Source organism: Dipodomys merriami, unplaced genomic scaffold (assembly GCF_024711535.1).
Source record: "Dipodomys merriami isolate MVZ:Mamm:240054 unplaced genomic scaffold, mDipMer1.0.p SCAF_17, whole genome shotgun sequence".
Taxonomy (NCBI): Eukaryota; Metazoa; Chordata; class Mammalia; order Rodentia; family Heteromyidae; genus Dipodomys; species Dipodomys merriami.
In genome coordinates, this window is record NW_027203048.1 from 28045869 (window position 1) to 28069746 (window position 23878).

The 23878-nt window shown below is 36.7% G+C and overlaps 1 protein-coding gene across 44 annotated transcripts in view; it reads right to left on the bottom strand.

Annotated features, from left to right (window-relative positions):
• Nrxn1 (neurexin 1) overlaps positions 1-23878 on the bottom strand; it is a 1041346-nt gene that overhangs the window by 502333 nt on the left and 515135 nt on the right. For 23 of the 44 annotated variants that reach the window (XM_070025560.1, XM_070025561.1, XM_070025582.1 and 20 more), the window contains 3 exons: positions 21773-21946; positions 16386-16412; positions 15325-15444 (listed from right to left, as the gene is read on the bottom strand). In XM_070025560.1, the coding sequence (XP_069881661.1) occupies positions 15325-15444; positions 16386-16412; positions 21773-21946 (321 nt within the window). The remainder of the gene's footprint in view (positions 1-15324; positions 15445-16385; positions 16413-21772; positions 21947-23878) is intronic. The other 21 variants (XM_070025611.1, XM_070025573.1, XM_070025575.1 and 18 more) reach the window with 1 other exon arrangement.

Sequence of the window (23878 nt, forward strand, 5' to 3'; positions counted from 1 at the left end):
CCAATCACCAAAATAATAGACTAAAAATGTGCCTTAAACACACACACATTATGCACACAGCTGGGTGTCAATGGTTCATGCATGCTTTCCCAGTTACTCAGGAGTCTGAGATCTGAGGATCACAGTTCAGGCAAAAAAGTCCTTGCGACCCTTATTTTCAATTAAACATCAAAACTCCAGAAGTTGAGCTATGCCTTAAGTGGTAGAGCACTAGTCTTGAGCAAAAATACTCAGGACTAGCATAAAAAGAGAAGAGGACAAAAGAGGGGAGGAGAAGAGAGGGAAGAGTAGGAGAACGGAGGAAAGGGGAAGGGAGAGGAGAGGAGAGGAGAGGAGAGGAGAGGAGAGGAAGAAAGATCTGTTAAATAGGAAAAACTACATGTTTACAATTTCATGATTTTTTAAACAACAACTCCAAATTTGTACTATCTTAGAGATTATGTTTTCTGGTTTACTCAGGATGTTTCATATTCTTATCCACAAAAAGCATAATTCTTAAAAAGTCTGTTCATTTTCAAAAAGCTGTATATTTTTCTTTTCTAAATATTTTTCTCTTTGAAGCTGCAGGCTTTATTGTTTCATTAGTTGTGTTGGTCTCATGTTAATATAGATAGCTACAAAAAACCCACTTTACATGTAGATTTATTATACAACCACATTTGTGACCAAGTGTGGTTAAAAAAAAATACATACCTAAAAAACAATTGAGAAACTTGGAAAACAAAAATTTAAAATTTCTCCATGCCCATTATGCAAATCTGTTAATGCAATGAGGCTTAAATTGTTGTATGATCTGCTTTTTTTCCTGTTCTTAATTTTATTAAATATGTCTTCCCAAAAAACAAACAGTACCCCAATGCAAGGCTATGGTAATGCTCAATTTAAGTGATAAATGACGTTTTTAGATATTTCTTAAAAACAGGTGCTGTTTTATGGAGAAAATGAATCATGAATTCATAGTCTAACACTGAACTTTGCATCCTGCGTGTTCACAGATTTTCAATAGTGGACTCTTTGGAACAATATAACAATGGATATGAGGATCTTCTCTTTAGAAGATAGCCTGTATATGAGCAATTTTGAAAAAAAAAAATAGGGCTGTAATCACTCTACCCATTTTCCCTCATTTTTGCAGCTTTTTCATATTAAAGAAATCTAAAGATGCTAATTAACCTTCTGTATATTCTAAATCATTTGAAATGAAAGTAAAAAGTTACACAACTTTTTTCAACATAGTCATGTAATTTTACATTGAAATACTTCACAGTGTAATCTATGGGTAGAAGACAACAGAATTTGAAAAGAGCTTTCATTCTTATTAACATAGGGACATAGGCATGCTACATCTAAGAGACAGCTTTTGTAAAGTGGGTATCACAATTTTAATTTTTCAAAAATATTGCAAAAAGCAACATTTATAATATAAAAACAGAATACAGCTGGGCACTGGTGGCTCATGCCTGTAATCTTAACTACTCTGAAGGCTTAGATCTGAGGATAACAGTTTGAAGACAGTGGGGTAGGAAAGTCAGTGACTTTTATAGCCAGTTAACCACCAAAAAGCAGATCTGTGTCCCAGGTGGTACATAAACCTTGAGCAAAAAAAGCTAATAGCGCCTAGGCCCTTTGTTCAAGGCTCAAGACTGGTGAAAAGAAACAAAAAAAAAACCCTTAACAAGTAGAATACATCCTTAAACAACTGGTTTTTCCCCATCTCCTCCACAAGTTATACTGACATCAAATATAGTGAAAGCAGGGGTTATACTGTAGGGGAGGGATATACAAAGCAACAAAGAGATAATCTTATAAATGCGTTAGAAACACATGCATAAAAGAAAAAAACATTAAAATACACATCTAAGGGTTCATTTTCCTGACATCACATTATCTGACCTTTTCCGCTTGACTCATACATATACTAGATATTACAAATAAGGGAAACCATGGGACCTATGTTTCTTTGGGCCTGGTTTACTTCACTTAATATAATTTTTTCCAAGTTTTTCCATTTCCTAACAAATGGGGCAGTTGTTTAAGGATGCAGGTGGACCTGTTGCAACAATGAGAAGTACAAGTTGTCATGTCCAAAACTACCTTTACAACATCGGTGCGGGGGGGGGGGGGGGGGGGGAGGAGAAGGATTGGGATTGGGGGGAGGGGGGAGGCTGGGAAGGGATGTGAAGGGTAAACAAAGGAGGAGGCTGCAATGCTTGGTAAGAAATGTACGCATTATCCTGCCCATGTAATTGTAACCCCTCTGTACAGTATGTTCACAAATAAAATAAAATTAAATTAAAAAAAAAACAAGTAGAATACAGCAGCTCTTTGGTTCTAAGTAGTATTCTTGGTCACTTTAATAAATTTAGATTCTAATTATATTACCACTTTGTTAATGCATTAAACAAAAATACGGGATACTAAAATAAGGATACCTTAAATTTAGATACATAAATTCACAAGCACAGTCCCTTTATTGGTAACAACATTCAACTTAAAAGAACTTGATATAAACAGATATCTGAAAGGAATTCTAAACCAACAGCTGTTTAAACAGGAAAGGAACAAATAGCTCAAATCTTTTCTCTGTATTTAAGTATTAATTCAAGTTTCTTTTCTAAAAAGAGGAAGATCTCTCCTTGTAATCAAGTTTCCTTTCCCATTTTCTTCCCTTTTCTAGGACTTGACAGAAAAGGTCTCTGGCTAAAATATAGCTTGAGATTAGTGTGGTATGACTGAGCTGTGGGCTGCATCCTAGAAGATAGTTAAACATGAATAAAAATAGGCCTGAGGGTGAAGGAAAAGAAGAAATACAATGACAATGAATCACAGATCCTTAGAAGTCTAAAGGCCTTAAAGACAAGGCAAACAAATGAGAAAACCGAGGCCCGGCATAACTGAGGTGACTGGCTCAAATTCTCAGAGAGTAATGCCTGCTAAACAACCTTTACACATGTGCACATGTGATCTTTTCACAAATAAATATGAATACACTTTAAGATAGAGTCTATATGCCTAATTCAGAAATGGTTAATAAATTGGCATCGCATTTATTTCAGCAAGTAGTAAGGTTGTTTAAAGATGAGGAACGTTCTTCCATATCTTATAGGAAAAGCATTTTTGACAGTGTTTGAGTTCACTCAAGTTTCCTCTAGGTTAAAATTAGCTTACTGAGAAGAATAATAGATTATTTCATAACCTGTAAAAATTATCAGAGTTCTAATGTGAGGAATCAAAAACGGTAAGAATAGAGGATTTATGCTTGACTTGGTCATTCTCCTAGTGCAGGAAAATTTCTCCTTGAACTAGATTTTTCACAGCATGACAAGTGTGAATGGGAACTTTTCAGACATTCTTGAGATTGACCTCCGACAGATCATACTGGTAATCAGAATGAAATTTTGTCTTTTTTCAAATTACCATGTATGAAATATCTGAGATTGTATTTAAACCCTCTCCTAAATGAAATAATGATGTTTCACTTATAAAAATTTCCCCGAGGGAGATCTAATTATATTCCACTAAATAAACTCTTGTTATCTGTAAGCGTAGAACTGAAAAAAATGGCTTTAGAGATCTTGTCTGATGATCCTCAAATGTGTTCAGCATGGTATGGAGTTTCAATATGCAGATTTCTACAACCTCATTCATAACCTTACTGGCTCAGGAGGTTAGAGGTGAGACTTTATTACACATTGAAAATATCCATCAAGACAACCTCTTCACTGAACCACCTCCATTTTGATTCATATTGACAACCTGTGTTTCTGAGACCATCACTATGTCAGAAAATAATCATCATAGTATTAAACTGATTTATGGTATCGTCTACTAAAATGCCAAAGTAATTAGGCTAAGTCATCCTCCTGATCTTTTTTGGTACACTTCTATATAAAAATGCTATCTTGTGCTGGGAAGGTGGCTCAGTGATAGCGTGCTTGCCTTGCATGCATGAGGTCTTGGGTTTGATTCCGTAACACCACATAAGCAGAAAAAAAGCTGGAAGTGGCGATGTAGATCAAGTGGTAGAGCGCTAGCCTTGAGCTGAAGAGCTGAGCAGCATCCAGGCCCAGAGTTCAGCCCCCATGACTGGCAAAAAAAAAAAAAAGCAGCTATCTTCAGCATACTAAACATGGGGGGAAAAGTGATAGAAATATTTTGGTTTTGGTTTTGGTTTTTGTCAGTAGTGGCACTTGAACTCTGAGCCTGGACGCTGTCCCTCAGTGCTTCAGCTCAAGGCTAGCACTCTACCACTTGAGCCATAACACCACTTCCAGGTTTCTAGTGGTTAATTGGAGATAAGAGTCTCATGGACTTTCTTGCCTGGACTGGCTTTGAACTATGATCCTCAGATCTCAGCCTCCTGAGTAGCTAGGATTACAGGTGTGAGCCACTGGTGCCCAGCTTGAAATGTTTTTAATTCTATCTATACAGCACCAAATGGACATGTAACTCTTCTACAGCATTTATAGAAGAAACAGACTTTACTGAAAACTTCAAGCACAGTGATAGACTATCATAAAAGACATGGTGTCATTTTTCTCCAGAGAGATTATGTTATTGCCAGAAAATACTCTAATACTGCAAAATCTTAAAGCTCAAATGAAAAAAAAGTCAACAGTGCAGTATAACATTTCATAATGATGTGATTATTCCTGCAGGTACCAGCTAATTAATGAGAAGGAAGTAAAAGTGAACAAAAATAGTCAACCTGAAATGACAAAAGGTCCTAGCATTTGTCAAATTTAATGTGATAATATACAAAGCAAGACTTCAGTGTAACTGAAAAAATTAGAAACCAGCGTCTAAAAAATTCCAACACATATAAGTGTGTATATGCAATGCACTCTCTTCCTAGCTACATGACTCTAACCTCACAGGGTCTTTACTATCAGGAATAATGTTAAAAAAGGCACCTGAGGCTTGGCTCAAGTAGTAGGGTATCTGCCAATGAGTGATAAACGTCAGATACAGAGTTCAAATCCCAGTCTTCGAGGAAAGAGAAAAAATGAAAACGAAAAATAAATGTATGGATGGCAGTGATAAAACATAATAAATTATACTTGACAGATGCTATAAGATATGTACACAATTTCTTCAATTAATCGTAAGTATGGACAAGGATGAACACACACACTCAAATACCCACAGATCTGCTAACTAATAGAGCTTTTGATGCATAAGAAATAATACTACAAATAGGACAAAATGATAGATGAAATAAAGGCATACACCTTTAGACAATACATGTTTGACATCAGAAGCAGAAAAAAAATAGTAACAGTGATGAACTTGATCTCCGCTGGGTCATCTGCTTGGGCCTCAGATCCTCAGGCAGAGTGGAAGAAGAATAACCCAGTACACGGAGTTACTGTGGGAGATGAAGGCACAGGGAACAATTACTGAAGGCCCTACTGTGTTTCTATGTATACCCAAATCAGAGCTGATGGTAGAGCATGTGAGGAAGAAAACTTGCTGTAGAGTTACAGTTGTTCAGTGAAATGGTAAAAGAGTTCAGGGTTGAGTGAGAGGAGAATGAGTATGAGGGAAATGAGTATTAACAAAACCTACTGACAACATTAGTAAAGGAAATATTGGAGTAGCATGGAGTGGACCTTTCTGCAATTTTACAACCATAAATGAGAGCTAGTGCTGATGGACCTAATCCATGTGGCTTTACACTGTCAAAGCTTTCAGGATCTCAGTTATAATCGAAATGATTTTGCGCACAGGCACTGAATTTTAGAAGGCAGGCTGCATTCACGACTCCGGCAACAGCCTCTCATACTCCATTCCATAGATCAATTTTAGTTTCACAAGATTTAATTTTAAAAACCTTAGGTTTTATCTTTAGCACTTCAACAACACTGAAAATGCTTCAAGGTTTGGATTTACAGAGTTATTGTCACTGTCAATAAAAGGAATGTGTCAGACACACCAAATCCAGTTTAATTACTTCTGTGATGTCTCCTGCAGCTGAGAGGAAATCGTATTTCTCTCACAGTTTTCTGTTTTTAATTTAGCAAACTGGAGCCCTTCTCCTGAATAGGGCCTAGGAGAGTGGATTCATGATCAGTGTCATCAAAGATGGACCCCACAGTTTCAATAACATCAGTACATTCCAGTTGTGCAATGATTGTATGAGTTTAGACCCTCAGGTCTGATTCTGCCAGGTTGAACATTCAAGGGGCCATCCAACATTTGACAAGCAAATACGGCTGGATTTCCACCACAGTGCCATCACGTAAAGAAGTTTTGCAAACAGACCCTCATCCACCACCAGCACTGTTCACAATGCTGGCCTTGTCTTGAAATATTGAAATCCAGCTGACACCTCAAAATCTTCCAATAGTAGAAGGTCCAAATATTCAAATCCATAGATAGTGATCTACTAGAGCACTGGTATTAAGTAAAAATGCATTCTTTACTGCCCATTACATATTTCTTCTTTTTGTCTCCTTTAAAGAGTCATATGTTATATACTTATAAGAAGCATGGGACTGTCTCCTTATTCATGACCCATTTTTTAAAAACATCTTTCTATATCAGCTCACCCTCTTATGAAACTTGTTTCACTCTGAAACTATTTTATTTAAGGAATGCCTTCTATCCTCCTACCTCTCCAAATCCTGGGGAGATTAAACCTTACATTCTATAGGTCATTTTCTGGGATATGTGAATTTAGATCCATTAGAGTCGTTAAAATCATACATTCCAGAGCACCCAGAGGTAACAATCAGTCCTGCATTTCATGCTGCTGTTGAATGCTATGAGAGGTAAAAATGTGTAATATTATGGAGCTGGAGAGAAGACTATAATTTCTCCCCATAAAAGAAGTCTATACTTTTTAATTGCTACCATAAATCTCATTAGGGATACGGAATGCATTGTTCAAGGAAGAAAAAAGTCACCACTGGACAAAGCTTTTTTTTTCACAGTAATACGTTTTCCCTTTATGATGTGAATTATTCCTAAATGCAAGCACAACATTATTTTATCTTGACCTTTTCTTGGACTCTACTCATTTCCTGAGAGCTTTCTTCCTCTCCCCTAAAAATATGAAGGGCCCTTGGCTTTTCCTAGTAAGCTTTCATGCCCTTGGCTTCATGCTTTCTCTTAGGTTTCTCTTGTACATCTTCTAAAGACCTTCAGAGACAAAACTGTTAACCTTTGAGTTTGATTTATTTTCTTTCTACCTCAACAATGATAGGAATAAAAACCCAAGGTACAATTAACATAAAGAAACACTTGGCACAAAAAAAATGGTGTGACAAAGAGCCAAGGGCAAACCAATGCAACAGCAATACTCACAAGACAACATGTTAGAAATGAACTTTAAAACTGGGAGGGCCCTGGAAGACATGGGGAGGACATTGTGGAGCGGGAAAGTGGAAGAAAAATGAGGGAGGGGGTAACAATGCTTAACAAGAAATGTATTCACTACCTTATGTATGTAACTGTAACCCCTCTGTACATCACCTTGACAATAAAATTCAATTTAAAAAAAGAGGAAAACTTGGAAGACATTCATCGATCAGCATATGCTAAATCCTACTTGCCTGCTCCTCGTAGTGTACATTGTGAATCTATGGTAAATATTTTGTCTGATTTTTATGATCAAATCTTAAATTATTATTTTTGAAAGTCTGTCCTTGAAAAATCACTGTTAAAACTTCAGTACTAAATATACACACATGCAAAAAGAAAATTCACATCTCTTTTCCATAATCAGTACCTTTTTATAATAGAGCTAGAAATTAATGACAGTACGCTTTCAACAGTTCACTCTGAAATTTTAACTATCTTTACTAATAGCAATGGAACAGCTGAAAGAAAGATCATGTTACAAGTAGACAAATACTTAAAACTAAATTTAAGAATTAGGAGTCAGAAGAAGGGCAAGTTTGGTAGTCTATGCCTATACTCTCAGCTATTTGGGAGGCAGAGACAGGAAGGTTCATCAAGACTGGATCAGAAAGGGAAAAAGAAAGTTAACAGGAGATCACACTTCAACAAACAAACTGGGCATTGCAATCCTAGCTCTGAGGAAGGTATGGATAGGTAGATACAGATGGATTCATAGTTGACCCTGTATAAAAAGAACACACACACACACACACACACACACACACACACACACACACACTCTCTTTTGGGTTTGGTTATGGGTCTTGAACCCAGGTTGTGGGCACTGTCCCCGAGCTCTTTTACTCAAGGCTGGTACTCTACCACTTTGAGCCACAGAGCCACTTCCAGTTTTCTGGTGGTTAATTGGAGATAAGAGTCTCACAGACTTTTTTCCCCCGGTCTGGCTTTGAACCATGATCCTCAAATCTCAGCCTCCAGAGTAAGTAGGATTACAGGCATGAGCCACCAGTGCCCAGCTAAGAACCTATTTTTAGCTGAAGCAACAAAGGATTGGAAGTGTGGCTCTGACTGGAGAGTTGCCTGAATAATGAGCCTGAATTCTAAACCCCAATACATTTACAGAGTCAGAAAGCCATGGGGGAGATTGTATAGTGTTTAGTTTAGGGCATTATTAACTTTTCTAGGAAATGTAGAGGCTGGGGAATTTTTGAAGTGCTGATATTGAGTCTATCCCCTTTTTGGGGGGATTCTAATAGGGCTTGAAAACAGGCTCATTTTCAATTACTAGTCATGACAGCTTCCAAAAGTTGCTTAAACTAGCCATTCATCAATGTTCTTATTTTAAAGTAAAAAATAATGAGATTATTTTAAAACTAAAAAAGGTTTATAAAATGTAAACATCCCACATAATATGTATTATGTTAATAATAATAAAATATGTTGCTGTAATATGTTTAAAAATCTTTTGTCATTCTTAGGCACCAGATGTTCATACGTATAACCACAGGTCAATAAAACAACTATCTAAGATCCCATATTTCCTTCCCAATTTAATCTCAATTACATTCTTTTACAGTAAAATATTTCACTGAGTATAAACTGCATTTGTTTAACACCATACTTCTTTATAATTCTAATGACCATTTGATTCCAGAATATGGAAATATTTAATAGCTTATTCCTTTCATATATCCTCCTGATTAACAAATGAATATTAATTTATTTATTATTAATAGCTATTTCATATGATGCTGAATTCAGAAAATTCATCATCATTAATCTGCATTTTGTTCACAAAGGCTTTATGTGAATCTTTTTCACTGAAGAAAAAAAATCATCCTTAATAATACAAAAGGCTCTGGTGGCTCATGCCTGTACTCTTAGCTACTTAGGAGGCTGAGATCTGAGGATCACAGTTTGAAGTCATGAGGCTTTTATTTATCTCCAATTAACCACAAAAAGCCTAAAGTAGAGCTGTGGCTCAAGTGGTAGAGTGCTAGCCTTCAGCACAAAAGCTCACAGACAGCATCTATGCCAAAGTTCAAGCCTCAGGACTGGCCAAAAGAAAAAAAGATTTTTAAAAAAGTATGATTAAATCTAAAGGCCTGGAGTTTCAACACAGAGCACAGAGGATTAGGTCCACGTACCTGCCACACTGATTCTTATAGAAGACTAAATGGAAGACCTGAGTTGATATTCAGAGGGAAACTGGGGTCACAGATCTTGTTGAAATAGTGTGTGAAAATTAGGACCACTCTCATCCCTTGAAGATAGTTAACCAGCGTGACTAGCAGAACATCTCCCTTTGTACCTTTGGTTTGCTGAGCTAGATAGAATATGACGGAATTTGCACAGTAATGTAAAGAAAGTATGTTGAAAGTCACCTTCACAGGGCTCAGGCGAGATATAGTGGTATTACTATAGGGATGCCAACATCTCCAGGCCATTTTCATATTTATATAAGGCCTGTGATGAAGAGCACTAACGTGAGATCTAAATTAAGATCCAATATGGTCAGTTTTAATCAAGTCAGAAAAAAAGAGCATACTAGCAGGAAAATCCATACATGAAAGATACATGCCATGTAAGCCTTTGCTCTTCTTAGCTTCTGGAGGCAAATTGGCAGCATTCGGCTGGTTCAAAGGCGGCTGAATGCGATGGCTTGCCCAGCTCCTGCACAGTTCAGGGCAGTGCTCTGGATATGTCAAAGTAGTTCCACTGTTTGAAGATTTTTCTCCCCACTTTTCTTATATAGATCAGCATGGCACTATGATTTAACTGTCAAACTGCAATAGGAAAAGGCCAATGCTTTCTTTTATTCATCTATTTTTATGAGGTCTATTACCAACACGAGCAAAGATAAATTTATATAAAATAGTAGAAGATAGCACTTCTCTGAAGTATTGCATTCCTCTACTGTATATCCTGCTCTCTTTTCTGGTTGTTATTTTATTTTCCTACTCAGTGTGAATAATGTTTTAATCCTTTGAGGCAAATCAAACCCTCATTCCCCATTGTTTTTCTAAGGTGATACTAGTAAATATTGTTTCTGAATTGCTTTCAATGGTTTAAGAGCTATAATTTAGAAATTTTTGAATGACTCAAGGTTAATAAACTTATTACACTTACAAGGAATATCTGGTTGTGGACACAGTTAATTTTGAAATTATATGCAGCCCTACCTGACAGCCATAGCAAATCAGTTCACAGTTTAATAGTACTAGCAGCTATGAATGGGAGAGAAATGTTGTTCAGATCTAAGTTATTATTATAGAGGTTATGATTCACTTCCATTACTTCAGACTTTAATGCTCATAACACTGCATATTGGATTTTTCTTTTTGAAACAAAAAAGAAGAAAGCAACAAAGTTTAAAATATTTTTTAAGATGTCATGGTAAGAAGTCTCAGTCAAATGGATTTCATTCTTGTTTGAGTAAATATCTGTGTCTCTCATGCAAAAGATGCAATCAGAGAAATTTTTTTCATTGGCAAAGTTTTGGATTCTGAAAACAGCTTTTTAATAGCAGCGCCCACACCCTTCTAAGTTATAGCAGCAAAGTAACAGCACTATGATGTATGACTCCCTATGGTAAAGACACTGTTGAAGCTGAACTGTAATTTGGCACACTACATTTCCATACTAATGTAATGTGACAATGTTATTATGTTCGCTATTTTTCCTGTGATCATAACTATATTCATCTTCTCCAACATGACATCAAATTAGCCAATATGGTAACATTCTATTATGGACCACCGGGTAAAAGCAGAAAAGGTTTATTTGAGAACCCACTGGTTGGATCAAGAAGAAGGGATGCTCAGGCTCAAAGAGGTGATAAGTACATGCTGCATAGTAAATGTACACCCTTACATGGAGCTGGAACATAGTGACACTCCATAAACAGCTAACCCCAGAGAAGGTTTACAAACCTCAACAACATACATTAGTAGGAGCAAGTGCAACATAGTGTTGCCCCAACATTTCACTGGAAGGAAAGGTTCTGGTCAGCTCAGAGGATCATGGAAATTTCCATAGGATGAAACAGTCTAAGTAGAAATGGAAAAATCAAATGATATTGCTTCAAGCAGAAATAGTAAGAAGAATGCATTCCAGGTGGATTGAAAATTCCCCAGGTGAAGAAATTAGCATATGCAAGGTTGAGGAAATTGGAGAGTGCAATATACAGAAAGCCATGAGTAGGAAAATTGGCAGTTAACATGCCATATGGACTACATTCTGCAATAGATAAGCATGGAAATGAAGGCTACAGCCTGACTCAGGAGAATTATCAGCTCCAGAGTGATGCATCTAGAGTAAGGTAGGCCATTGAGGACAAACTAGAAATCTTTTTGCAAAGTTTGCACCTTCAATCAACATTGGTTCACTGAAGTATTTTTTTTAATCATCAATTATAAACATATACTGGGCTCATCAGCCAGAAACTTTAAAGAAAGAAACGAATATTATTTCTGGAGGAAGTAACATATAGTCTTATAAGAAGATATGATCAAGCAAATAAATTCTAATGTAGAACATGACAATTGATTGTTAAATATGTAAGCAAAGTCCTATAGAAATAAGAGAAGAGAAAATATGGCTTCTAGTTGAGAGAATCTGGAGATGCTGGTGATATTTAAATCAGAGAGAACAAAACTTGTAACAGATGCACAGGAGAGACTGGAAGAAGGAAGAATAGGGGGTGGGAAGGAGCCAAGACATTACTACCAGAACCAGATATAATATGATATGAGGGCCCTAAAAATTTGGTAATGATATGGAAAGATTTGAGTACATGGTAATAGCCCTTCCCCCACACACCCACACTCACACATACACACATATTCACACTCAAATACACACATACGCCTCTCACACACACCCCCACATACACACATACAAACACAAACACTCCCACACATATGCACATATACACGCTCTCTCTCACACACGAGAGAGAGAGAGAGAGAGAGAGAGAGAGAGAGAGAGAGAGAGAGAGAGAGAGAGAGAGAGAGAGAGAGAGAGAGAGACAACAAATTTCCAGGAAAGAAAGGACTTCTCACATATACATATCTTCAGAAATATCCTTTGGAATCACTTTATATAAATGCCTCTTTTTCTGAGGCATCCCTTTCAGTTCAATTAATTAGTATGATTTATCTAGGATTACATTTACAGGCTATAAAGTATTCCCATCTTCCCATTGTTAATTATATCTCCAGGCTAATATAAATAAGATTTTGTAGTTACTCTAACACACTCATTGTAACTTATCAGACATAGGACATTTACAAATTCTATTTTGGGTAGGGATTTTGATTTTTAATGCATTCTTTTGACTACTAAAAGGATTTGTTTCTCATGATTTGCTTACTTGTTTTTGTTTGTTTCATCTAAAGTTGGAGGCTGCTGTCACATAATTTATGGAAAAATAACTAAATCAAGGCTAAAAAGATTAATCAAGAAACGAACTTTACAACTTTGGTGGTGGGGGGGAGGAGGGTTGGGTGGGAGGGGTGAGGAGAGGCTGGGATGGTATGGGGAAACAAAGGAGGAGGCTACAATGCTTGATAAGAAATGTACTCATTATCTTGCCCATGTAATTGTAACCCCTCTGTACAGTATTTTCACAATAAAAAAAAGAAAGGACATTTAAAAAAATAAGCCTTTTTATAGAAAAGGAGCTTGTTGAAATCCAAAGAATCACACCCATTCTATTTGCATAATTTACAGAGAAACAAAGAGCTATGGAGGCAAGACTCATTTTGGACACGTTTCAAAGTGAGCAAAATGTGGCAAGGTACTTTAATCACCATCTTTCTACAATGTGCCAGTTTTCATGACAATACCTATTATGTCTTGTACAAATTATAATTGATACAGAATAAGATTGAGTTTTTAGTACTGATTTTATGAACATATCCTCATCACCAAACTATTTCAATATGTTAACCGTGAAACTATTTTATATTCCCAGAAAACTCAGTATGAGGTAATCATTTAATCAAAATGCACATATTCTGAGAGCTCTGCAAAGTGATTTTACTGTTGATTTGTGCAAGAGACATATCAGGACACACATTTATTGCATGGGATCTACCTTTACAAGAACCTATCAAATAGCCTTGTCATTACCATCCTCACAATGATCACTGAGAAGCAGCATTCAAATAATTTTCTGCAGAAAAGACATGGAAGCCAGCCTCATACTTAAGATTAGATCTTGATGTTCCTTTAGAATATACCTAACGCATCCATACAGAAATTAAATATTCTTCTTATTTAACTGGTATATGAGGATACACAGTTTCACAGAGCCAAACGGCAACTTATTTGTAAAACATGGAAACTAGATTAAGCATAGTTTGGCAGAGAATGTTCTTGAGCAAAATGAAAAATATTTTCATACCAAACAAGCCCTCTCCACTACCACGTGTAGTCAATGCATCTGTCAGGATGGTATTCTGGATTAAAATGTTGCAATAATAAAAATCCTGACAGGTTTTCAGTCTTATTGTCCCTGAAAAGAAGTTTACATCATATTCTGCGGGATAGGAGCAAGGGCAGGAAGTTCCTACTCTTAGACAACAATACCTATTGTTATTCAAGGATCTGTAAGTTTTGTAAATTTCTTTGCTTTGTGTGTATGTACTTATTGAGTCTTGGCTATTCATATACTCCAAAATGATGCTATTGTTTTATAAGTGTGATTTTGTGTCCAGAAATATAGTTTTTACAAATATATGGTTGTTGGAATATATGTTTATTGCTTCAACTTTACTGTAATTCTATGAAAGAAGAATGGTAACATGGAGAACAGCTATTTCTCCTTTGATGGTGATATGGCCCTGAAAGGAGGTGGGGAGGGAAGAGATAGTAGGGGAAAAACAAAGGAGAGGGTAACAATGCTCAATAGGAAAGGTACTTATTACCTTACTCATGTAACTGTGGCTCCTCTGTTCAGTATCTTTAAAATAAAATGTATTTTAAAAATGAATTCTTCAAGTGTGTTTTTACTTTTTTCTATGTATTAGTTGCTGCACTTTTGTAACCAATAGTTTGGATAGGAAACTGGCATCAGCTAGTAAATTGCACTATTTTCCTATGATGATAGTAGAGTTGAATGGAATACATTTTTTAATTGGAACCTATTTTCAACATGGTGGTATGTGTACCTAGTGACATGAAAAGAATCTCTTAAGACAAAGGTCAGAAAGAAAATCTTTGGACTTTCCTTAAATCCACACTCAAGACTTTGTTGTGAAACCCACACCTTTAATCACTATATCTTCCATCCCTTCATCCTATAGTAGCTCCTACAGAAGCCACACACTCTGAACTGGACACTTTTGTTAGGAATTCCAATGCAGTGGAAGGAAATACTTGGTAGGAAATATTCTTAGCACCTATGTGAAAGTTCAGAAGCAGAACTTTACCCTATACCAGTGAATTTTACCTCAATATCTTCTCTGCTATGATATACATTAGGCACCATGATATCTCACAATATAATAGGATTACTGTCTTTCATTGTCATGCTTATATGGTGAGACTAAAGGTGAAGATACTGGAGTGGATAAAAGAGAAGAGAGTACTTGAAGAAAAAGCTTAAACTTGTTTCTCTGAAATAAATGGGAAGGGTCATCTTAAGAGATGAAGAAAGAAGAATTCACAGAAACTACAGCCCTCAGGATAAAAAGTCTTATAAAATTAAATATTACTTAGTATAAAGCAACCTGAAGTTTTCAAAAGTAAGGGTAGAATTACCATATATAAGAAATGAAAAAAAAAGTTTCCAACAAGGCAACAAATATTAATCATCATTTTAAAAGCTCACGAGCAGTAGGCTCCTGCAGAACCATCATTATGGTAGCACGGAGTTAATGGGAAGAGTACCCGGTGTCCAGGAGCAGAGGAAAGAGGCGATACGTATCAGGCTGTCCTCAGACAGGTACTTACGGTCATTGCAGAGTGGGCCACTGAAGGAGGTCATGCTGCAGTCACAGCTGAAGCCATCCCACTGCTGCAGGCACACGCCCTGATTGGAACATGAGTCCTCTTGGCAGGTTGTGCTGGGCCCTGGGAAGACATTCCAAATAGAAAAACAAACTTGGGTTCTTTAAAAAGTATAATCCGGAACATTTTAGACATGAGCCAGATCACACATAGTAGTTGCCAACACCTAAAATGACACGGCCAAACTAGTTTTGGAAGTTGTACTTCACACACCTGAAACTAGGAACTGAAAAGCTGGAGCATGAAGTTTTTCTTAGATTTCAAGTGCATGGCAGTGATATAACAATAAATGAAACCATCAAATAGGAAAGGTCACTCTAGCGGCTTCTAATATGATTGAGGTAGCAGGTAATCTCATTCCATCATTAATAATTCTCTACCACAGTTGGATTTTAGAAAATGAGTGGATCTTCTTAACTTCTGACCAATGAATAGAGACACCATGAGAAATGGAGATTATAACTTCATGAGATTGAGATAAAGACTGGCAAAATAATAAAAAAAAAACTTATGCAAAGTATCCTAGGATTTGAGAAGCTTTTCTGCATAAAACCATGGGTAGAGTTATGATTGCTAGGTGTTTTGGGTAGGTATGTTGGCAAGTATTGATTCACATGCTTTAACGATCTCATGCAATTAAACATAAAGTGAAAAACTCCATATAAATGGCATGCCCCCATTAAACACACAAGTGAAAAAAATGTGAGTCTGTTTCTAGAGGATCATAACTAGAACACTGTAAAACAAAGAACTGGAAAAGTATGATCAAAGCACTAAAGGCAATCACTAAACAAACAGAATCAAGACTGAAAGCCTTTATGCAAATGATGCCACAAAAGGAGCACAGCATTCTTGAAGAATGTTTAAGAAGAAGGGGAAAAAAATCAAATCTGTACCCGAATAACAAATACTACAAAAATGCAAAACTGTAAACATGTTATTTTAAGGCTTCCACTGTGTAGTCTGGGGTTTCAGTCTTGTTTTGTACACACAGGGCTATCTACCTTGCAAGTCAGCTTTCATCAATGCAACTTTGTCAGCAAAATAAAAAAAAAGCAAAATATATCAAATGTTAGTAAGCAATACTGAAATGGGGCAAAGAGAATGTTCAGAGTCAAGAGAGCATGCTGTTGCAAAAGGAGAGGAAATGCTATGCATCGCAAACAAATTAATACTAAAAGCCATAAGTCTTGAGGAAAGCCAAAAAAATGAGAAAGCAGTAATTTATTAAAAGTTTACTGTATATATACATGTGTATATATAGTGGTTAATTGAGCCAATGACATGTAATGAAGGAAAATTAAAAGGCTTTTGTAATTGTTCTTCCTTTGGATAGATATGAATGCTTCAATAAAATGACCATGTTGCTTACTGGGAACACGCAGGACCATTTGTCATGGGCAGATATGATGTAGACTGTGGTCATAAGAACACCAATCATCCCTTTCTGTGATTTTGCTAGATTTACTATGTTTTCTTGCAATTAGGTCTTAAAATTGTAATGCTAACCCATCACTTTCCAGCTGCTGGGTTTTATAGTGATCACCACACTCCCAAAACTGTATCATTTGAAGTAGCAGAAACAAATTGCAATGTAACTCCCCATGAATAATATTCCTTTAGAAAACCTCAATGAGGAGCATTCACACTTACTTTTTACCAAGTATATTCTACTTGAGGATTTGAGACTAATGTCTGCACTGCCCTAATAAGCTATCCTTTGAATAATTATTAGTGCAACTCCTAATAATGATTTCAAAACATGTGAGAAACAGTCTACCTAAACAGAATAAGCTAACTATATTTTCCAGTAAATATAAAGTCATAGGCTTTCTGAAAATATAAAAACAGAGACGAGGCTAATTGGATGCCAGTCTACTGTGACAGCCATTCAGGTATTTACTTAGTGAATAAATCAAAGATATCTGTAATTAGTTTTCACATAAGTTGATGTTTCTTGTAAAATGTCAATTCAACATCTTTCTTACATTTATATTTCTATGATAACTTCCTTCAGAAGAACTTAATTGATGTTAGCCTAATTCATGTGAATTCTTACAAATTGAGAAACTCTAACACAGGCTCTGATCAAGAATGGCTGTCATGAGGGCTGGGATGTAGCTCAGTGGCAAAGCGCTTGCCTAGTAAGTGCAACGTCCTGGGTTTGATCCCCGGTACCAAAAAAGAAAAGACAAAAAAAATACAGTTAAAAAAAAAACCCAAACAAAGAATGGCTGTCATGATAGTCATCAAAACAATAATAGGGTTTTAAAAACAAGTCATGGTATAAAAATGTCAAGCTTCTGGAAACACCGATGTTCTTTCCATAACATCAGAAATAGAAAATAATCAGTGTTTTTATTTTCATTCTTTAGACACATAAAATCTCTCAAAGGCAATCTTCCTTTGCGTCTTCCTTTCTGTGATGAAGAGCAAAGAGTATGGGAGCCTAATGATTTTATCCATAGATTATTTGCTCTGTGGCCTGCATTAGCAGGAGCAAGAACCTAAAGGTATCTCAGAGGTAACTAAGGTATCTTAAAGGGTGGTATCTTTTCCCTTCCTTTCCATTTCTTTCCCTTCCCTTTCCTTTCCCTTCCTTCTTTTTCTTCCTACCCCTTCCCTTCCCTCCTCCTCCCTTTCTCTCTTTTCCATTTCCCTCTTGCTCTTCTTTCTTTTTTTCTTTCTTTTAGAAATCATCCATCCGAACACAATGCTAAACTCTAATAATAATAAACTGAAATCCCAGACATTTATCCACCTATATTGCAAAGCTGCAACATACAATACCTACCCAAACTCAGTGACAGTATAAAGATAGACTTTATTTTTAATATTGTTTTATTCTCACAACAACTTCCTTGCATTCAGGAGCTGCAAGGGAAGGCATGCATGTGCCTGGCAAAATACTCACCTTAAACACTGAAAGGCATTTATACAAGACAGAATCACGAATTTGTTTTTCCCTTTAGTTACATAATGTTCCTTTTATTTTATCACTGACTAAAATTGAGAACAAGCGAAAGGACATTTATATTAAAAGATTTCTAAAATGGATGTGTCTATAAAAGGAAAATAAAATAAAACTAAATCTATAATGTCTGGAAACCAAAAAAAAAAACACTGGGAAAAACTGGCTATATATTTTGGCTTGCAGATAAAGTATGGTTGAGTTTGGAGTCTCTGCTAACCACTTATTAGTGTGTTTACCCTTATGAATGTCACTTCAAATCTCTGAGGAAAAAAAATCAGTCATCTAGAAAAAGGACAGGAATTCAAATAATCTTGAAGATTAAATAAAATAACCTACGTAAACCTCATTACCATTGTTGAGACAATAGGATGAAAGGCAAACCTGCTACAATTAGGTATAAAAAGGCTTTAGACTCTTAGAAAGCAATCTTAGGGTTGAATGTTTTTGGTCCTCAAAATATGATGAAAACTCTCTAAAACTGTAGAGGAGTTACCTTGACATAAGTGAGTTTGTTTTTTGGTTACCAGTCTATAATATTTTCTACTATTTGCCTAGGAAAAGCAGTCACTGTCATCCAAAGCAGTAACTGCCAAATCCTGCACTCTATAGTGGTAGAATCACTAGGGAACATGTGAGCAATACACATTCTAAGCTGGGTGCTGATGGCTCACATCTGTAAACCTAGTTACCTCAGGAGGCTGAAATCAGAGAATACCTTTGGAAGCCAGCCCAGGAAGGGAAGTCTATGAGACTCATTTCTAATTAAGCACAAAAAGCCAGAAATTGAGCTGTGGCTTAAGTGGTAGAGTGCCAACCTTGAGCAAAAAAAAGCTGCCCAAGACTTGAGCTGAAGCTCCATGACTGGCCCAATGAATAACTAAATAAATAGTAAAGGAAGAAAGAAATATATAAATATAATAGAAATAGAAATATCAATAGTTCTAGACTAAGTGTATTGAATCAGCTGCCCCAGTTGTGATAGTTAACACTTGGGGTTTTAAAACTTCTCAAAATGATTCTGTTGTAGATTGACATTTGAGAAACATTAATCTTGAGACTTTGAAAGGGAAAGGCCTCTCCCATAGGTGAGATATATTTTATCAATAAAATCAGTTCTCCTCTACTGAAATAGTTAAAAATGAAAGGTTGAGTTGGATGTCAGTGGGTCATGACTGTAATCGTAGTTAGGAGTCTGAGAACTGAGGATTGCAGTTTAAAGCCAGCTAAGAACAAGAAAGTCTGTGAGCCTCTTATCTCGAATGAGCTGCTCAGAAATAGCGGAAAGTGGTGCTGTAGCTCAAGTGGTAGAGTGCTAGCCTTGAGCACACAGAGGCTGAGTAACAGTATCTGGCTCTGAGTTCAATCTTCAGAACTGGCAAAAATAAATAAAATAAAAATGAAAGGTCAAAGGTAGAGCAAGAACTTTTTGCATACTAGGAGTTTAGAGATTTGTGAATCTTATTGAGTAAAAATGATAGAAAACCTTGACAAGCTATTTGGGGATGTCAGATACAAGCTGTTTTTATTAACATGGAATTGAGGAGATTTTTAATATGATTAGGATTAAAATTCAATAGGACAACTGTCTTTAGAGAGATTATTTATTGGGTATACACAATGTTATTTCTAATCATAAAATATGAGAGTATGATATGTACTTATAAGATTATTCCTAAGATCCATTCAATGAGCTAAAAGTTGTTGACTTTCATATTGGAATGAAAGATTCAGGGAAAGGAAAGGTGAGTTCACCATGATAGGATTGTGGTAAGAATCTAAGAGTAAAGAGGTAATAAATAGGGGGGAGAATCTCTAAAGATGGGTTATTTAAGTCTTTCTAGTTGAGGTCTGAAAGGACCAGGCTATAATCTTTTGTGTGAGTTTAAATGTTCAGATGGAAATTAAATGATATGCTAGAACGTGTGTAATTAAGAACCCTAATCAAATGATGCCCAACAAGAGTTTGGGAATCTATATCAAGAATTACTACTGAAAATACTAGTAACTATAAAGTAATATTATTAATAAGGAATTCATCAGAGCCTTAATAACTTTATCCTTTTGTATTATTTCCACACAGTTGGAATATCATCTGACTTTTCAGAAAAACATGCTTCCGTGAGAAAAGAAATGTATTTTCAAATTTTAAAAATTTCCAGGTTAGGTAATTGCTAAATATTAATGTCATTATTTTGGCTAGGAAGGAATGGTTCTTAATAATAAGGGTTAGAATTCACATTTGGTCCTTCTTTTCTTTCATATGATTTTTTTTCTGATTCTACAAAATGGAACAAACTATGACGGACATTAAAAGAGAAGCCCAGACATACCCAGAGCCACACACTTCATGATAATGTGATTAAATCACACTTCCAGAGGGAGAAGTGGCCCAAATAATCTGAGGCATTGAAGTGAAAATTAGCTAAAATGAAGGTAGCAATAAAAAAATGACCCCTGACAATCTCAGTCTGAGAAAAGACACAAAAGAATGGAAGACACTTAATTGCATTTCTGAAATATAGAATATTAGCCATGGGTGATACTAGAAACCCATTTTTCCTATACAGAAAATATACTGCATACACTCTCACTGCTTATAATTTACATCTGTAACCCTGTATACTTGAGAATCAGAGATCAGAAGACTAGAGATCCGGGCAAGCCTACACAAAATGTTGAGACCCTATTTCAAAGAATAAACAGGTGTAGTGGCCCACACCTTCTATCCCAGGTATGAGGGAAGTATGCAGAGAAGGATCATTGTTTGTAGCTTGTCCAAATGTGAGTTACTACTGTCAAAATATTTTTAAGAAAGGGTTGTGTTTTGTGTGTGTGTGTGTGTGTGTGTGTGTGTGTGTGTGTGTGTGTGTGTGTGTGTGTGTTTATGGTCATGCTTGTAATCCTGGCTACTCAGGATATTGAGATCTCAGGACTGCAGTTCAAAACCAAAACCAACGTGGGCAGCAATATTAGTGAGACTCTTATCTCTAATTAACCACCAAAAAGCTAGAAATAGAATTGTGGCTCAAGTGGTAGAGTACTAACATTGAGCAAAAATGCTCAAGGACAATGCCCAGCCCCTCTCCTCCATGTACACACACACACACACACACACACACACACACACACACACACACACACACACACACACACACACACACACACACACATACAATAGACATAAGAAGATCTACAATGATAGCTCTCCTTTTACACTGGATATTAGTGCAGGCTTAAAAGTAGTCCAGAATACAAGATTTAGGAAATGGAAAATTTAAACCTTAAGTTAAAAATTCTATGCCCTCTATGCATGTTTGACTAGTTTGCAGATTTGTCTTTCCCTGCTGGCTGGTGAGGTTCAATCTTATTTTAGATGGAATTATAACTGTTTGGGAGCGTGCTAGCAGAGATCTGTACCTTCACATCCTCTCTCAATCTGTCCATTGCAGAAAAGGGCATCGGAGATGAGATCCGGAAGGCGTCCATTTAAATCAACAGATGCCAGGCATCCCTGAAAACCTTCCTTGGCATGAACAAGTTTTGGCAGGGATTTGTATGTCTCTTTGGCCACTCCTCCTATGTACAGGTCACCTGTGGGAAGAGCAAAGTCTTGGTCACAAAAGCAACAAGTCATTCTCTATAAGTACACAATAGGATAAAGCAATGCAGTGGCTGCATAAAACAGATTAATAAAAAAAATAAATGTACCTTTCCTGACCATAGCTAAGATATGGAACCAACCCAGATGCCCCTCAGTAGATGAATGGATCAAGAAAATGTGGTATATATACACAATGGAATACTGTGCCTCCATCAGAAAGAATGACATTGCCCCATTTGTTAGGAAATGGAAAAACTTGGAAAAAATTATATTAAGTAAAGTAAGCCAGGCTCAAAGAAACATAGGTCCCATTGTTTCCCTTATTTGCAATATCTAGTATATGTATGAGTCAAGCGGAAGAGATCAGATAATGTGATGTCAGGAAAATGAACCCTTAGATATGTATTTTAATGTTTTTTTCTTTCATGAATGTGTTTCTAACGCATTTATAAGATTATCTCTTTGTTGCTTTGTATGTCCCTCCCCCACAGTATAACCCCTGCTTTCACTATATTTGATGTCAGTATAACTTGTGGAGGAGATGGGGAAAAACCAGTTGTTTAAGGATACAGGCGGACCTGTTGCAACAATAAGAAGTACAAGTTGTCATGTCCAAAACGAGCTTTACAACGTCGGTGCGGGAGGAGGGGGGGAAGGGAGGGGAAGGAGAAGGATTGGGATTGGGGGGAGGGGGGAGGCTGGGAAGGGATGTGAAGGGTAAACCAAAGGAGGAGGCTGCAATGCTTGGTAAGAAATGTACGCATTATCCTGCCCATGTAATTGTAACCCCTCTGTACAGTATGTTCACAAATAAAATAAAATAAAATTAAAAAAAAAATGTACCACTTCCTCTGTTCCTAAAAGTACAAAAGAATAAAATGGTTGAATAATATACAACGATTAACCGGTAGTTCTGGAAGGTACTTTGAAAAGAACGTGAACATTTGGTGTTCACACCATCTGGTGTGAGCAAGTGGAAAGAGCACAGGCCATGGGGCTGTACCCCCTCACTGAACCTCAAACCCTTGTTAGGTACTAGCCCTGTGTCCATGAGCAGGCTCTGTGATAATTAATGCCCCTAATTTTCTAAATGAGAGTGGCAAAACCTGTTGGGTAGGGTGTCTGTGAGGGTTAAATTAATTAACAAACAGGAAGCATCCACCAGAGGGAAAATGTATAGTAGGCATTCAATCAATACACATGCTTGTTAAATGGGCTTTCTGCCTAGAGAGCTCTGGGTCTCTCAGTTAACCAGCACAAGTTCTCTCCAATGCCTACAGCTACCTTATAGTCTATGTTTATGTCTATCTTGTTCATGAACTGATCCCATAGTAATGTGAATGTTATTTAATATTATGTAGGTCTTCAGGTTTGTGATCCTTTTATATGTTAAAAATACCACTTTTGACTACACCGAGATGTGTTAACAAGTTATTGATTTATTTTCCCATTTTCATTGCAGCTTCTAACGGAATATTTTGCTCAGCTTTTTATTTTTTTTATTTTTTTGTCAGTCATGGGGATTGAACTCTGGGCCTGGGTGCTATCCCTCAGCTCTTAAGCTCAAGGCGAGTGCTCTACCAGTTGAGTCACAGCGCCACTTCCGGTATTCTGGTGGTTTATTGGAGATAAGAGTCTCACACACTTTCTTGCCCAGGCTGGCTTTGAACCATGATCCTCAGATCTCAGCCTCCTGAGTAGCTAGGATTACCTGTGTGAGCCACCAGCGACCGGCTTTGCTCAGCTTTGTCCCCAGGTTTTGGATTCTCCAACTTTACTTCAAAAGAGAGGATACAGTTAGGGCATTGGGGGCTTGTGCCTGAAAGTCTAACTATTCAAGATGCTGAGATCTGAGGATGGAGGTTTGAAGACAGTCCAAATAAGAAATCAAGACACTCTTATCTCCAATAACACAGCAAAAC